This window comes from Boleophthalmus pectinirostris, unplaced genomic scaffold (assembly GCF_026225935.1).
Source record: "Boleophthalmus pectinirostris isolate CB_2022bp ecotype Guang Dong unplaced genomic scaffold, ASM2622593v1 HiC_scaffold_6, whole genome shotgun sequence".
NCBI classification, from domain to species: domain Eukaryota; kingdom Metazoa; phylum Chordata; class Actinopteri; order Gobiiformes; family Gobiidae; genus Boleophthalmus; species Boleophthalmus pectinirostris.
In genome coordinates, this window is record NW_026571447.1 from 16630706 (window position 1) to 16648242 (window position 17537).

General features: G+C 38.8%; 1 protein-coding gene across 2 annotated transcripts in view; it reads left to right on the top strand.

The window, feature by feature from the left end:
• Positions 1-561: 561 nt before the first annotated feature.
• Positions 562-17537, top strand: part of znrf2b (zinc and ring finger 2b) — a 63248-nt gene continuing 46272 nt past the window's right edge. The window contains exons 1-3 of one of the 2 annotated variants that reach the window (XM_055163756.1): positions 562-1035; positions 1271-1477; positions 1926-2131. In XM_055163756.1, coding sequence (XP_055019731.1) covers positions 1287-1477; positions 1926-2131 — 397 coding nt within the window. In that variant the 5' untranslated portion in view covers positions 562-1035; positions 1271-1286. Of the gene's footprint in view, positions 1478-1925; positions 2132-17537 lie in introns of both variants that reach the window. The other variant, XM_020937545.2, reaches the window with a different exon arrangement.

Consider the following 17537-nt stretch of genomic DNA (forward strand, 5'->3'; position numbering starts at 1 on the left):
GATAACACATGTTTGAAGTAATGCAATATAAACACCTACAATAAAATATATGTTTTAGTTTTAGTTTATTTTTAGTCTGAATTCTTACACAGTGAGTCTGTATAATGTCTGGCTGCCAACAAAGTTGTATTTAAGAAACTAAGTGTATTTAAGAAACTATAGTTGTCTGGCTGCTTCAAGGACAAAATGCATTGGATTATTATCCTGGCTCCTTTAGTGTAAAATTGGCCTATAGAATGTTGTGATGAGGTCATCTGAAGCCCAGCTACAGTGAGGCTCAACATTTCTCTATGTAATATTTGGACTTTCTTGGGCTTATTACAGCCATATTCAGTAGGCCTTTTGAAAGCAACCAGTTTCCAAAACTGCAAACATCTTAATAATGCTGTGGTCAGGATTAGGTAAGTGTTTCAAACTTCAAGGTCACCCTCCTCATTTTAGCAGCAGTGTTGCAGTTCATTCACAAAATGCGTAATGCGTAACTTTATTGTGAAACTCCACGGCGGAAGTGCGTGTGCTGAGAGGACGCTTGTTGCTCTGAGCTCAGTGGCTGCAGCAGCTGATAAGAGCGCTCCGTGCGGGACTTTCTCCTCCATCACTTCCTCCTCGTGAGCGATGTGCAGCAGCGGGACGGGGAGCAGAGAGGAGCTGCGCCCGGGACGAGGCACGGCACAGCGGGCACACAGTGGACAGGAGTCCGGGGTCTGCACGGGACCAGCCTGCAGCGCGTGCACCCCTCACGGAATACAATGACGCCCTCCAAAGTTTCCTCGTTACTTGTGGTGACATATGGACAGGTTAACTTTGCACACGGGGACGCTTTGCTTGGTTTGCTCACACGGACGGGGCCGTGGCGCGTTTTTAAAACCAACTGCTCTCATCTACGCACTGTACATGGATGTATTATGAAAACGGATTAGGATACCGCCCCCCTTTGCCCCATCTACAGTTCGACCTGTGGACAATCGCGGTACTGCAACGCCAACGATCCCATCCAGAGCTATTACTGTTTTCCATCAGATAGTGTACTGTAATGTATGTACAACTTTTTAGAGTTTGCCTAGATAACTTTCAGAATGCTTGAATATCATACTTTCTATAATACAATATTCTGAACATGGAAGGTAATGGTGGATGAATAATTATACAATGAAACTGATAAAATGGGACAACCACAAACTTTTATAGTAATGAAAAAGTTATTTGGCTCAAAGGGCCATCATTAATTTTGGGGTGAAACATTGTTTCCCCATTTATTACATTATAACAGACTATTGGAGGTTTTGATGGGGGCCAAGCAGAGCAGCCCTACAGCCAACCCAGCTGCTAACGGCCGGACCAGGGCGTACTCGGGCTCGGACCTGCCCTCCAGCACCAATGGGGCTGGAGTGAGCAGGACCTCTACTGGAGGGATGAGGTACCATGCATACGGAGCGGCTGGGGCATCTGGAGCAACAGCAAGTACCAGCAGGAGCAGGTATGGTGGAGCTGAAGGTCAAAACTGTAACACAATAACAATACTACACAATTCAGGAGGTTAAGCAGATGTTCCCCCTAACCAGAGACGTACTGGTTCTATTTCTTTGTAGAGAAATACATTTGAGTAATATATATTGCTCTGCATCTGGGTCTTGGGTGTGCAGAAAATGTCTGTTTTCACCTACCCCCAATCCCCGCCCACTTCCAAATACTAACTTGTCATATTGCGGGTCCTACACATAGGGTTAAAAAATGTTGTGTAGCTGTTTTGACCATACAAATAAAAAAAACATAATTGAAATTCCATTGCTTTCTAGAGTGAAATGCAATGAATATCAGACCAATTTTAGACCAATTTTGTAGTTAACAATGAGAAATACCCCCCCCCGACCAACTTCTAAATCTTGAATATTGACTATATTACATGTGTCTCTGCATCGCTTCAGGTCCATGGGAGGCCCCGGTGCCCGAGCCCAATCTGGCATCAACATTCCCAGCAGCAGTGGGGTGTACAGCTCCCCTGAGTCTGCAGGCAGCTCCCCAGAGGAAGCGTCCGGGGAGAGGGAGGGAAGGTCTGGCACCGCAGGACAAGAAGGCCCCCGGCTGCTCATAGGATCTCTACCAGCACACCTCTCTCCTCATCTGTTTGGAGGTAACCCATCATTAGGCCTGTTACTTATTACTATATTGACTTATCATTTAATATTTGAAAGCTGGAACAATATTTTAGGGCTCCATATTTATCATGGGTACAGTTTCTCTGAAAAAATTGGGGAAATTTTGTCATTTTTATGTAATAAGTTAAGACTTGAACAGTAGAGGGTTGAATAAATAACTTCTGTGGCTAATTCAGTGATTTATTTGTTGCATCTTAGGTCATTTAATGATACTGTATATTTAAATCTGTAATTAACTTGCTTTGTGGTATAAAGTAGTTTCAATATTATCGTTTATTATTACATCTCTCTGTAGCGATATGTGGTACTTCAAATTGTGTTATCGTGACAGTCCTACCCATAAGGATGTGGTTTATTTATCCGGACTCTGAGCTGGTCAGTGCAGGATAGGGGCTTCGTGTTTCCACAACAAAGGAAGGCCATCTGATGTCAAGATATTGCGTCATTGCTGTTGCTTTGTTTTAAATGCATTTGATCCAAAGATGCCTGAAGTGAATTAGGCCGCGGGCTGCATTGTCTTGTGCTCATAATAGGTTTTGGACATAAAGGAAATGGCATTAGCGATAACCACCCACTGATTCCTATCTGCCCTCGAGGTTATTGATATGTCTGATAGAGCTGGAGCTTCTTGGCTATTGTATTGGATCACTTCCTCTTTATGAAATACACAGATGTTATTGTGCAGTTACCTGGGCAGCCAGAACCACACACTTTGAAAAAAAACTTTCCAAAGATGAGTGGAGCTGGAGCTGTATCCTGTCTCCATGAATTCAGACGGCTTGACTGACAGACGGATTAACCAGTCAGAAAAAAACATTCTCGTTTTTTTTAGACATTTCCCCTTTTTCATATTTGAGAGACATGCAATACAAATTAGCATCTGTGATTGGACCGGCTAATGTTAAGATGGAGGATTTTCACCCTCTATTGTCTGCTTTCATTTCCTTCTAGATTTTAGCAGAATGTTGAAGCGACTGGCTGGTCAGGCAAATTGTGCAGTGGGAAGAGAAAAGTGAGTTTAGTGATTTGCGTTCAGAAAGAATGAAGGACCAGATGATGTACAGAAGAGGGATATTAAAATGTATGGTGCGAGTAGTGCATATAAGGATGCTGAGGCTTGGGCTGCCAGACAAGAGGCCGAAGAGGAGATTTATAGACCGAGTGAAGGCTGATGGTGTGCGAGAAGATGATGCAGAGGATAGGATGATTTGCTGCAGTTTGAAGTTGTAATTTTACAGCTAGTCACTCTTTGCAAACATCAAGTAGTAGCACGGAGGCGTCCTCAAATCAACTCTCAACTGCTAGAACATATGTTTTCCATTTTGCAACTAGGGATGGGTGAGATATTGATTCAGATAGCCGCATTGGTGATATTGTTAAGTTTTTCTCAAATATCGGTATTGTCAGATGTTGGAAAATTTGCAGATATTCTGCACTGATATTTTTTTCTCTAAGATGCCATATGTGTATCAATCCCAGTTTGTCCTATAAACTAAAGGGTGAAAAATTAAAAAGATAAGAAATGAAGCTGAAAACAAAAAACTGTTTACACAATCAGGCAACAAATGAAAAAACATTTGCCATTTTACAAAAGTAACATAACATACATTAACATAAATTTGTGGGTCTCGCTATGGGCTTTAAAATAATAATAATTAATAAAAAGAGGTCATTAGCCACAGCACCAAGAGAAATCATCGATATTCTCTTAAAAAATCTATACTGGACTTGGGTTGTCAAAAGTATCAAAAATCTGAAACAAATCAATACTACAGTTAGTACTTATTTGAGAAAGTATTGATTCTAAGAAAACAGATGATCACAAGTATAAGATCACAGACGATGGTTTACACCCATGGACTATAGAACCTACCTAGACGACTAAAGATTAGTTATAAGGCCACATGGTAAAAGAAAGTACTATAATTTAATGCTGAAAATCACATTCTATTGTCTGAAGAAAGAGTGTTTTTATTATCATTGTGGCATCGGAATTGGTATTGAGTATTGAATCTACTTCAGTCATTGACATCATAAATACCTGTGGTCTTGTAAACCTTTCAGTGCGTTTAATGTGAAGTAACTTGTTCCTTTTCCTATGTAGTGTAGTCATGTTCTTGTCAGGAGTGAATGAATGATATCTGTGGAAAATTAAGTCTCTAGGTGTCCAAATAGGCCCAGATCTGCTAACAGTTAAGGGAATTGCCTGTAATTTCATACTCATTAAAGCACTGAGTGAGCCCCATGTGTCTCTGAGACAAGGGCCCTCTCATGACTGTTAGAGTAATTACAGCTGCATTCTCCTACTCTTCAACCAACTTTTGTTAAAGATCGTGACATAACTGAGCCAGCCTTCCCTCCAAGCTTAAAACAACAACCACTCACCCTGTTTTACAGTCTGTGAGGGCTGTAGTGGTGCACAATGAGGCAAAAACACACTTGCATTGCAGTATTAACACTATTTTATGGGTGACATTGCATTTAATGTGAGACACTGCGGATATATAGGAAACATTATCATGTTATGTTTTCAAATAAAAAAAATACACATTTAATGTGTAAAAACTTTTGAATCTAGAAAATTTACAGTGATGTATATGTTTAAAAGTTCCCAGTGCACATTGTAAACAACTCTAGATTAACTTTTGGGAGAAGACTGATTTGAACTGAAAATCTAATTCAAGAGTACCGTGGAGATTCAGAACATGTTTGTAAGGGCATAAACTACTGGCACAACATGATTTTTCTATAAAAGATATTTTGTTCTTTGCAGAGAACATCGTGTTGCAATTTGATAATTTGCACCAACTCAAAGTGCAATTTTGATTCAATTGTGATATATTCTGCAGCCCTACAAAAATGCCACAAAACTGGTTTAGACCCTAGCCAGTCACATTTCAGACACATATATGTTTTAATGACGGCTCTTGGACAATATTTAAAGTATTTGTCTAATATGTGGTAAAGGGGACAATATCAAAGAATATTACATCAAGAATCTAAAAGAAGATCTATAAAAATACTCAACATACTTCCCTCATATTTCTTTACACTAGCCCTAGCATGCAGGGCAGTGTGCACATGCTGGAGTGAAAGTCAAAAGGCAGAGGGCTGTTAGGACATGCACAGACGCTGTAGCTGAGAGAGTGAGATCCTGTGATACTGGCCTCCTGCCTCCTGCTGCTGCTGTCTCTTTTATGGCTTCGGAGTGTGACAGGCCTGACTCACTGTGAGGAGAGCCAGTTACTATATGCACTTATCGTTCAATATATGAAAGATGGAATGATATTTTTGGAGGGTCAGCATTTATCATTTGTAGTTTTTCTTTAGACTACTGGGATTTTTTTTTTGTTTTTCGCTATATGATGAGATTTGATCCATTACCAATGCAAACTAAATACTAAAGTGTTTCATTCTGCTATTTATTTATTACTGCTCCTGGTTTTTACAATATTGTACATTAAGAATTGTTTTTGTGGTTCAAATCTGCACTATGGTTTTTGGGTCAGTAGTTTCAATATTATTTATCGTCAATATTAACTTTACTTTACTGTCTGCATGAATGTTTCTGGTTCGTTGACCAGGCCTGTGTGATCTGTTGCCGTGGTACTCTGTCTCTGCTGCTTTAGTCCAATACAGGCCAGACTGATCGGCTAATTAGCTGTCTTCATTAGGGCGGGATGTTTTGACCTCCAATCGATACTGAGATTAATAGAGATGAATAGATGTGTGACCTAGGTTTGCTAGTATAGAGGTCTGGGTAATGGTGTGAGTGAAGGCTGAACAATTTGGGAAAAATATATGAATGTGTGTGTTTTTTTGTTTTGTTTTTGTTTTAGTTTTTTCCAAGCATGCATTTGTGATTAAGATTTATGTTCATATATTAGGATTACAATTTCAAAATAATTGATAAAAAAGACTGAGAAACACTAAAACAAGAATCACATTTCAGAACATGTTTGTGCACTAACCTACAGGATTAGCAGTTTTTCCACATAATAAGACAGGTCCCTTTATTGTTTGTGGAAGAAATGATGGTAAATTATGGTATAAAAATTGCAGCCTTTGTGATTGGCCTGTCCATTCAAATTACAATTTTGATGAGATTTTGATTCAGCTTGCAGCTCTGCGTTATACTATGTATCAGCCCGTGTTAATAAAGAGTGTTATTATATTCCTATGACGTGGTGTGTCGTGAGTAGCTCATTCTCAGTCCGTTTAACACGTAGAAGCTAATGTGATAAAGTGAATTAGATTGCACTTATCTCTTGGGCATGAACTGAAAGCATTTTACATTAAAGCAGACCTATCATGCAAAATCGACTTTTTATAATAGTTTCCCCTCACCCCCTCAAGTTGTCTTTGAAGTGATTTGTGAATGTTTGAACACTCTTTAATCGCTTATTTCAAGACGCTATATTGCCAGTCAGCATACACTCACTGCCTTGTACTTACTTTGTTCTCCAATTTTATTTTCTTAAATGGTGATACGTGTAGGATTCAGCAGCATCGTGTAGTCATTTTGGTACACTGCTTGCTTGCGTGATGTGCAGCTATCCATTGGAGGTGGTAACAGCTACACAGCTCTTTGTTGTAATGACGTATAAGTCGACTTGAAGTTTCATAACACAGAGCATCCTGATTAAGTTTTTGCTAATCATAATATGTTTTTCTTTTGATGCAATTTTTATTCTGCTTATTTGTCACATTGTTCAGACGCAGCCTTAATTGGGCCATAATTAACCCCCCACAACCTTTCCAAACAAGAGTAAAGTTTAATTGCAGTTATGGAACCACATAGTTGAGTAAAACATTATTTAGTTTCAGGGACAAATGAACATGCAGCCTCTTCTTGCTTGGTTTAAGAGCTCCATTTTACACTCAGCTGGTACTCTCTCACTGTCCCAAAAAACAAAAGCTATTTCACTCAAGTCCACACACATTTTAGTTGGAGCAGAGAAGACTGGAGAGTGTATTTTGTCGGTGTGGGTCCATCTGTGCCTCTTTGTCTGGTACAGTCTGTATGGTTATAGTCTCTCTGCACCCTGCATCCTTTCTACAACAGGCTTTGGTTCTTCTTCATAAACAAGCCCAGTGTGTACATAAACCCAACCTTCTCCATTGTAACTCTGTTTACAGTGAAGCTCTTTTCCTTGAATTATCATTGTGCACCATACTGCCTGAATGGTATGCCTGATGCTTATCTGTGTATAAACCACAGCACTGTCCACCAAGCCGGCACAGCCCCACCTAAACGGCCAGCCCTGGATCTTCAGATTTTCTAAGCTTATCTGTTCAGTTTGAAGCATTACAACTTCTGACCCTGGTATATATTTTCAATGCACACACATTTGACTAGCACTTAAACACTTACTGGCAACTTAAATTCACACAAAATTGACTCATGTGAGCTTTAAGCCATGTTATAATTACAAGGCTTGATAGTTACTTCAACAAAAATGTACTTGGAGTTTGGAGTGTTTTGGTTCATTCACACATGTTTGAGTAACATGTTATAAGTCTGTCTACATCTCTTAAGCTCAAAATGCTCTGTTCCACCTTGTGATATCATGAAGCGGTTGTTTTTAAGTTAATGGCTACCTTTTTACCTTTTGTTTAGTAAAGATGGGCAACTCCAGAGATGAAATTATGCAAATTATTCTAGTAAAGGTGTATGGAGTTTAAAAACATCACTTATGTATTACCACATGACATTAAGAGCCTAATTTTGCAGGATTTGTGTGTTAAAAATGTGTGAATGAAACAAAACTCAACTCCAGTTATGATTGTGATGAGAAAACAATATTACAACATATATCAGAAAATCAAAAAACCTAGCCGTTCTTCAATTAATTCCACATAACCCCTTGAATAACAATGTAGAGTCATCAAAATAAATAATCAGTACTCACATAATCTATACTATATGAACAAGTATTAATATTTAGAAATCCTAGTTGGTGGTACCAAGCCTTCTCCTCAGTATACAAATCATGATAACGTCACGATAACAGAATTCGCGTTTGATCAAGACGAGAATATAGGCTCTATTCATGCTTGCGTCACAAACCAGAAAGTAAACCATTGAAGTAAATATCATCAACGGTAAAATGAAGACTGCATACGTATGTGCTGTTTGGAATAATTTTGGAATGTTTGGAATTTGGTGCCCTCATCTCTTCTTATCGCATGTACCCAGTGTGTACCCATTGTGTGTCAGTGGGGAAATTATGAAAACTGAGGTATGATTGTAATTGTTGATTAGCGTAACGGAACACTACAGTGACTTGTAGATGAAGAAAACTTGGCCATTTTCTAATTTTGCCTAGAACAGAGCCCGCTGGAAGTTGGAATCTCATCTTTCCAAATGTCTTCCTGGTTTGTGACGTAAGCGTGAATAGAGCCTATTGAAACTAATTACTCACAGAGTGTTAGTCTAAAATAAAATCATCTGCAAAAAAAAAACTATTCTAAATGCACAGTATGGTTAAAAAAAAAAAAAAACCCACAAAGCAATAAATAAATAGCGGAATGAAACTTTAGCTGTTTGTATATATAATGAGTCATAGAAGTTATTTATTCAACCCTGAGCTCAAATCTTATCATAGTACAGAAAAATAGCAAACAGATTCCCTCTAATACCAAGAAAAAAATTGTGACAGGCATGCGGAACAGTAAGAAATCTGAAACCTAAATGTGACAAACGGATGTAAATATGTGAAGCTTGAATTTTCTGCACAAACACTGTTCAGATTTTAGTGAGCATTTGATGGGGGACAATAGGCCTGTTTGAGAGGAGCAGTGTGCTGATTGTAAAGCAGAGGCGTCGGGCGGAGGACGTGGAGCTGGCCCGTGTCCAGTCAGGGAGCGTAGGCAGCCATGGCGACATTTATTACAGCATCCTAATGAAATATTATCTATTAGACTGATCTGAGAGCTGTTACTGACTCATCAGCATTGGCGTGAAATGGTTCTGAATGAGGGATTAAACAGGCCACGATGCATTCCCTCTCCCACCAGCCAATCTATTTTACATCAAACTCGCCCCCAGACGCCATGGTAACAATAAGCAAGTCTCAGTTGGATTTTAGATGGAGATGAATGGTGGAAAAGGTGGTTTAAGTTTGCATCATTTCTCTATTGTACTGGATGGTAGCAGGTGTAAATCACTGAGCTGCTGTTAACAGAAACAAAGGAAAAGATCCATCATTAAGAGATTAGTCTTGGTTTCACAAGATAGACAAGAACGCAACAGACAGCGAGTGGAATAATAAAAAGGCAATTTTTCTTTGTAAATGGTATACTGTGGCAAAAAAGCTCAGTATCTTATTGGTATATAACAAATGCTTTTATCTGTTTTATGTTTGGGTTTGCAGCAGTGTTTTTTAGGAACTGAAACAAAAAAAAAGATGAGTATCAGACTTTCAGTAACCCTGTTCTCTGTCACTACATTGGAACTTTTAGTGAAAGTAAAATAAAAAGTTAACATCTGAATTTACCAGTGATTTTATTCCACTTGCAGCCTGTTAGAACCTGTTGGTGTTGTTGTATTCTTTGCCAAGATACTAAGAAAATGCAATATCAGTGTGCCTGTTGAAGAAGTTAATCTCTAGTTGTAATTTCACTAGCTAGGACCACGCCAACAACAACATAGTGCAAAGAAGTTTATTGATAATGTACGAAGTGAGGCAGAGATGACTGGGTTGAGACTATGGGTGGGGGCTCCGTCTCAAGCTGCAATTGGCCCAGCCGGAACTGGACCCCACCTTGTAGGGGTCTTATGACTGAAAGACAAAATATGGGATGGGAGGGTAGGGTCGAGTTCGCCGAGACAAACTGGGATGATGGGAAAGGCTGCTACATATGGGCTTCTGGGAAATTAGAGGCGTGGTCGAGGTGAGTTGTGGTTCGCTGGTGAGAGGAGAGGGCGGCTGAGGCGTGGTCCTGCTCCTGAATCTCAGTTAATCGTATTAACTACATTTATGCTAACAGATATTGGTGCGATTCACCTCATTCACCTGAGCCACACTTAAGTTTACGTTTTAAAGCAAACCTACTATGCAAAATCGACTTTTTAGAGCTCTTAACCATGTTCTAGCTCAGGGGTGTCTAAACTGTGGCTCGGGGGCGAAATGCAGCCATCGGTCCAATTTTTGTTGACCAAAACTAGTACTTCTTACTTCAAAACTCACTTTAAATAGCAAGCACTATAATGTGATGCAGACCAGATATTGATGTTAAATGCAACATTTTCATTCTCTTTTCTGTAGTCTGTGTCACTATGCTCTGTATAAGTTTCAATATGTGGCCCTTGGTGGAAAAAGTCTGGACATCCCTGTTATAGCTGTTTTCCCATCACCATTTACTCTCCCAAAGTTGTATTTGTAGTGATTTGTGCTTGTTTGAGCAATCTTTAACCGCTTATTTTCAAGAAGCCATGTTGCAGATCAATCTCTGTTTTCATTGCCACTGGTATGCGCCCACTGCTCTGTACTTACTTTGTTCTCCAATTTTAATTTATGACACAATAGATCTTTTTTAACAAACTGCCTATTGTGGATTAACAGATGTAAATATATCATCTTCTGGTATAATAAACACAAAATGTCGCTTGTTTGGTGTTGAAGTCCCTCAGTGCCTTTTCCCCATCTTCACAGCAGCACAGACCCAGCATTAGCTTTGCGCTGAATTATCTTAGCACTAACTCTTGAGAAAAACAATGTGTGAGCTGCTGCGCCGAAGAGCCACTGGCATCTTTTCAAATGCATCCAAAGTCCTTGTTTGCTGATTTGGTAATGTTTCCTTTGCTAGCGGCCTCACAAGTTAAGACGGTAATGATGTTTTCCTCACAGACAGATGCTATAAGGACGAATAAAGAGTACAGTTTTTGTCACACTCCAAAACACAATAAAAGCAGCTCATTCTTTTGATTAGGGAAAGCCCAGTCTCTCCCAGATGCATGAGGTAATGGTTTTGTTTTAAGAGAATTTGTACAACTCTCAGCAGCTCTCACCATATATTGTATTCATATGGCAGGTCAATATTGTATAATAGGGCAGCGAGTTGGCACAGGGTGAGTTTTATTGTTGTTACTCTTACTCAGTGATAAAATTTCATTGCAACCCTTAAATATCTGTATAAAATGAAGGAATTCACTTGTGAAGGTAGCTCTTAATACTTGACACTTAAACATCAAGAAGGAATAGTTTTAATTAAGTGAACATTATTTAAAGGTGCAATGTATAAAAGGATCTTGCTTGTCTCTGTATTATTTCTTTACCAGGAATGCTCTACAGTGTGACATTAAAGGTGCACTGTGTAACTTTTCTGAAGGATGATACGTCCCCTGCTTCTCTCCATGGAAATGTTGCCTGGAATGTTTCACAGATGTTCCAGATAATAATAACAATAATAATGCATCAGTTGCATCAATGCAATTCTCCACACTTGTAGCCACAGCTGCTCTGAGGCAGACTAACAAAAGCGAGGCTGCCGATCTGTGCCACATACCACACTCACACACTCGCACACACTACATTCGCACTAGGCAATGTGGGTGAAGTGCCTTGCCTAAGGACACACAACAGTTTTTGCCATTGTTGACCCACTGACAAAACGATAGCATCTCCAACAGAAAAGCTACACAGTGCACCTTTAAACTTATCTATGTCCATGGAGACAAACAGCTTGCCACACCAGGCCAAGCTGCAGATCAGATCTGTATAGAGGCAAGTCCACTCACACTATGAGTGCATGTTTTTAAGGTATTTTAATGCTATATTTGGGAACATTTCAGGCAAGAAAAAACCTTCATGGAGACTTGCAGATGATGGATCACCAGAAAAGTTAGATAGTGCATATTTAAAAGAACAGAACATGTACTTGCAAAAACATGTACTTGCTCATTTGACTACTGGTTGTAAACAATTGTTACAGCAAAATATTCAGTCTTTTGAGATTGAATCCATGAGAGTACTGTGAATATTTGAGTTTGCAGTCCACGTGTTGGGAGCGCTAAAACTAGTGTGACGGCGCATATACTTGTAGTCGTATAATATTCATCTCATTCCTTCATTTCCACCACGCTGCACCCACAGACGCCACATATGTGATGGTGGGGACTGTTAGCAGGTGGTGTCGCCTCTTCTCTGTCTGCACTAACAGGGCCACAGCTTTATTTAAAGACTGGATAGAAGGGCCCCCACTGTGTGAAATATAGCAGCATGCCTAGGCAAACATCTGCGGTCACTGTGTTTAGCTGCTGTTGACAGAACAGGAAGAGGCCACACTGATCTATTTCATAACCTGATGAGCAGCCGAGAAGTCCATGTAGAAGATGAGACACTGTGTAAGAGTTGGTGTGAAAGTATTGCAGGTACACTTTAGTGCTTGGAAGTATTGGAGGAAATACTTGAAGTTCCTGCTTTAATATGCAGTCTTGAATCTATTTGCAGTGACATCATGCTGAGGGTGTTCTATAATGTATTTCTACTGGTGGAATGTTCAGCAGTTTCCATGGTGACACAATGCACACATTAGCAAACACAGACAAAAAGTTTTAAGACTCAAGAAAAAAATGCATAATGGATTTAAGTACATTTTCAGGAGCCTGTGATCAATATGAGCATTCATCGTCCTGTTTAGGAGTTTGATTTTCAAAAAAGATGAACGTGACTGAAAACGTGTAACTGTAATTTTATGTGTGAGAGACAGCACAAATCATCTCACCTGTTGTAGTTTCAACCAAATCAGCTATTTCTGGTCAGATTGTCTTCAAAGCTCAAATAAAAAGTTTAACATAAGAAGTAACAGAGCTTCTAACAGAGTAGTGCTTTTAGTTAACATGTAGTGCGATCTATGTGGTCTTATACTTACAGCTCAAGGTCAGGCTATTCAGGAAAGGTTCATTTCTGTCCTGTGAATGTGACTTTTTTAGTGTCAATACTTGCACAGTATCTAGTTCCGAAACAAATTTTAGTGTCAATTACTGATCTGATCTGATTTTTAATACTTTTGACAACTCTACTGTCTTGTGTGGCTTTTCAGATTTGGACTTTATCTGCCAGTGTTGTAAGTAAACATGTTTTCAAGGTTGCCTCAACAAAGAGTCTCCCAGGAATTTGCCAAAAGATGCCCTTTCTGTTCCAATAATAATGTGGCAGGAGTAGACTTGGGTAGATATGTCTTGCCAAGGGACACAACAACAGTCTGTGGTTTGCAGCAAGAAAAACATTGAATATTGGTATTGGCTGGAACCAACCAATTTTGTTATGGATGGAGCTGGCCGGTCTTGGCTGTCTCTACTCTTCTGCAGATGCTCCTCCATCGCTCTTTGAACTGTCATGTGACAACCACTTGAGTTTTATTCTCAGATATAAATATTTTATCAGTGAAAGAATCTGGCCAGTGGCCCTTTAATCTGTTTGGTCCTTCAGAAGTGCCTGATTTCCACATGTCGGACTTGGTTGACATATCTGATGTAGACTTATTTCTCTTTAAACATGAAAGCAGGATTCTAAACTGTAGTTTTCAGCATAATGGACAATGAATTGACATTTCAAATAACCTGAACAGGCCCATATTACACTATCTTCTCATCTATGTTATAATGTTCTGTCCTCATCACAAACATACCTGGAGTTGTGATTTGTTTCATTCACATGTTTAACCCGCAATCATTTGGATAATTTCTGCCCTCTAATAGTAATAGTAGATGCTAATTTGAAAACTACCATTTAATGACATCACAAAGTAGAACAGCACATTGGAGATGACAGACTAACAATAAAGGGTTACTCAAACATGTGTGAATGAATAAAACACAACACTGAGTATGTTTTTGATGAGATAACAACATTCTAACATGGCTTCAATTTTGTGAAATATGGGACCTTTTAAAGTCTCCAATTAAGGTTTTAGTGTGGCCTTACCAAGATATTTTATACTTATGGTGTTGTTTTACTGTTTAATCTTAAGCAAATACCCAAACTCATTACAAAATGAAGGTGTATTTGGCTTGTCTGTCTTACAGTTAATTAAATTCAACTTTAAGATAAGATTGTGATGTTGTAAAATGCCATGCCCATGCCATGTTGTTACTTCAAAAAGGGCATATAAAACTTCAAGGAATTCATGGATTTAAAGCCTCCTCTTTATAAGTGACATTTTGAGGACTTTCAAATATATAAAGCAACTTGTTTTTAATTCAGTTATGGCCAAATGTTTTATCATAGTGAAACATATGCATAGATTGACATTATAAAGGGTACAGTGTAGTTAGATTGCAATTTTCTGTAATTTTCTCACTGTAGACATTTGCATACGACCTAAATCCACATTCTAACACACATATCTACTGCATCTCTGCTGTCTACATGTGTCTGATGTGGTATTGTAATAAAGAAAAATGAAACGCTGCAGTTGAAGCTCAGACTTTATCTATCCTTTATCTGACTGTCTGGAAGATATGAACAGCACCCCGCCACATCTGAAAGCCCCAAAATCCCCCAGTGCTCAGGTACAGACACCCTGAGGCTGGGTACGCCTTCAAAACCTCCGTTTAAGAGTGATGGAAAAGTGACACAGAGCCAGCAGGAGTGTGGAGTGGAGTTCCCCTGCATGGGCAAACACAGTATTTGTGCCACACTGAGATAATGCTTCAAAGATTTTTTTATGTGTTTTATTACTTTGCAGTGTTATCATTCTGGGGGTGTTCTACATGTGTCTCTATTGGCGGAATGGTTTGCAGTTACCATGATGACACAATGCTTACATTAGCAAACACTGCCAAAAAGATTTTAAGATCATTTGATCACCAGCACGAACTAGCTCACCTACAAAAAAAACCAAAACTCAGATTAAAGTCTAACATGAGTAAGAGAGCTTCTAACAGAGTAGTGCATTCAATTAGCTTTAATCCCCCATATCATAATGGAAAATATGATGAAATACGGTTTTAACTGTCTGCTTCCATGGAATCAAGAAGGTGATATGTCACCTCCAGAAAGTTACGTACTGTGCCTTAATAATTAATAATGAACCTTCATCAGTGATTCACTGGTTAAAGTTCACCAGAGAAAGCAGAAGTTTTTATTTCTGACTGTTCCTTTAATGCCATTTGAGTGTATATTCTGGGGGTCCTTCAGCCTGCCTTCACAGACTAAAGTTCAAAAAGTAGATTTGTTTCCTGGGCTCTGTGGACCTGGGCTGAGGCGCACAGATTGGATTGTGCACCTCAGAGGAGCTCAACACTTTTTATCTACAGATTTTCTACAGAACTGCTGCTCCACGGGAAAGTCATTTCACAGTTTAAAAAGAAAAATTGTGAGAGTAGTATAGATTTTTCTTGTATTATATTTTCAGTTTGAGCAATCAAAAGGTGTTACTGTATATAATTAAATAGGCTTTTACATATGAGCATATGAAGATTCTGTTCTACCTTGTGATGTCATGTGGTAATACAAGAAGTGCTCCTCTGTGTTTTTAAACACCTTCACTAGAATCATTGGATAATTTCAGACCTGAAATTGCCAATCTCTACTAAACAAAAGGTGAGAGGTAGCTGTTAACTTGAAAACTACTGCTTCATGACTTCACAAGGTGGAACAGAGCATTTTGAGCTTTGAAGATGTAGACAGACTAATGATGCAGAATTACTCAAACATGTGTGAATGAAACAAAACACAACTCCAGGTATGTTTTTAATGAGGAGGAACAACATTATAACATGGCTTAAAATTCACAAGAGTCAATTTTGTGTAATATAAGACCTTTAAGAATTAAAGTGTAACAAATTTGCTATGCAGTATATTTGAAACAAAGAGCATAATTTGATATATATGCATGTTTTTTTGGTGAATTTTTCATGCTGTCATATTTTGTGCAGTACTTCAACCCTTACAAAGATATGCATGTTTTAGCATGTCTTTGGTGGCCATAATATTGACATAATCCCAAACAATGTAAGACATTTTTGTCAATATCACCCACCCCTATGTGCAAGGATTTCCATATTCTGTTTACATTAGACTTAGATGTGTACCAACATAATCCACAAGAGAAGCGATTTGGACTCGCACAGTAGCTCACACATCACAATATATTATAACAATATAAATGGTAATAATAAAGTCTAAATAAGTCACAAAAATAACAAGAGAGTGCTGTCAAATAAGGCATAATTATATGTATATGTACAAGTCTGTCTATGCTGATTATAAATGGTAATGACAGATTCCTTCTTCATTTAACAACAACATCACAGGGCTTTCTCATGTGCACTATGTAGAGTCAGTCTCACCTCGTGTGCTCTGAACTCTGGCTCCCTCCTGTTGAACTGCTGTTTGTTGTTATCACACGTTCTGATCTAATGAGAATATCTCCTGCGGCCTCATGGGAATAAAGCTGTTTGAAAGTCAAGTCTCACGTTTTGCCTGGAGCTCAAGTCTTCACTGCCAGTTTCCATGTTTAACTCTGATCCTGGTAATGAAGGTAGAACAAAGACAATAACATTACTACCTGTCCAGATATGGTAAAACATGCAGGCTTGAAATCATCCAAATTGAGTTTCTTGTATTCAAACCAGACTGCATATGTAAATGGACATATCTAAAACGCTTATCGCCACATTCCAAATAGAAAGTGAGCATGGAAGCTCTTCCGGCTCCATCTACTCTGGCCCTAATTGACTTTACATTGGAAAATTGTCACATGTATCGCTGTAACTGCTGCAGTGAGCGTCATCATTTTGGTATTAAAATGTCCATATTAGCCTGCTCTACATGATCCTGTTTTTTTTTTTAGTTCACTATTTTGTATGTAACTAAATTCTTATTCCAAATATAGAACTTGACTCCAAATTTGCTGCTATAATTTCTAGCCTCGTGAACTTCATTTGAGAGAAGCTGAACGCTATGGGTGATGCCACACTCCCTTAGTCCACTTCTTTATGCAGTCTATGATTCAATTTGATATGTCCGGATTTGCACAGATCAGAGGACAGGGCCGTAAATAAATTGCATGTATCTATAAGCAGTCCTTGGTGAACATATTTGTTTAGAATATTGCTTACCATTTTCAGTGCATTCTCATAGAATGCATTCACATTTTTATACATGCATTCACTCACCCAGCATACTATTTACAGAGTGTTCCAATGTGTACATTGAATTTTTTTGTATTTAATTACTAATTCATAGCATACGAGCTGCTGGTAGCAAAAGGTCATGCAGACTCCACTCAATCACACAGTAGCACAGAACACTCCAGACTAGACCTGCATTCTTCAACACTGTACAATCCAATAAGACACCCTCTCCTATTATTAGGGATGGGAGATATATCAATTCCAGTATCGGAATTGACTGATATCAATACGGCTTT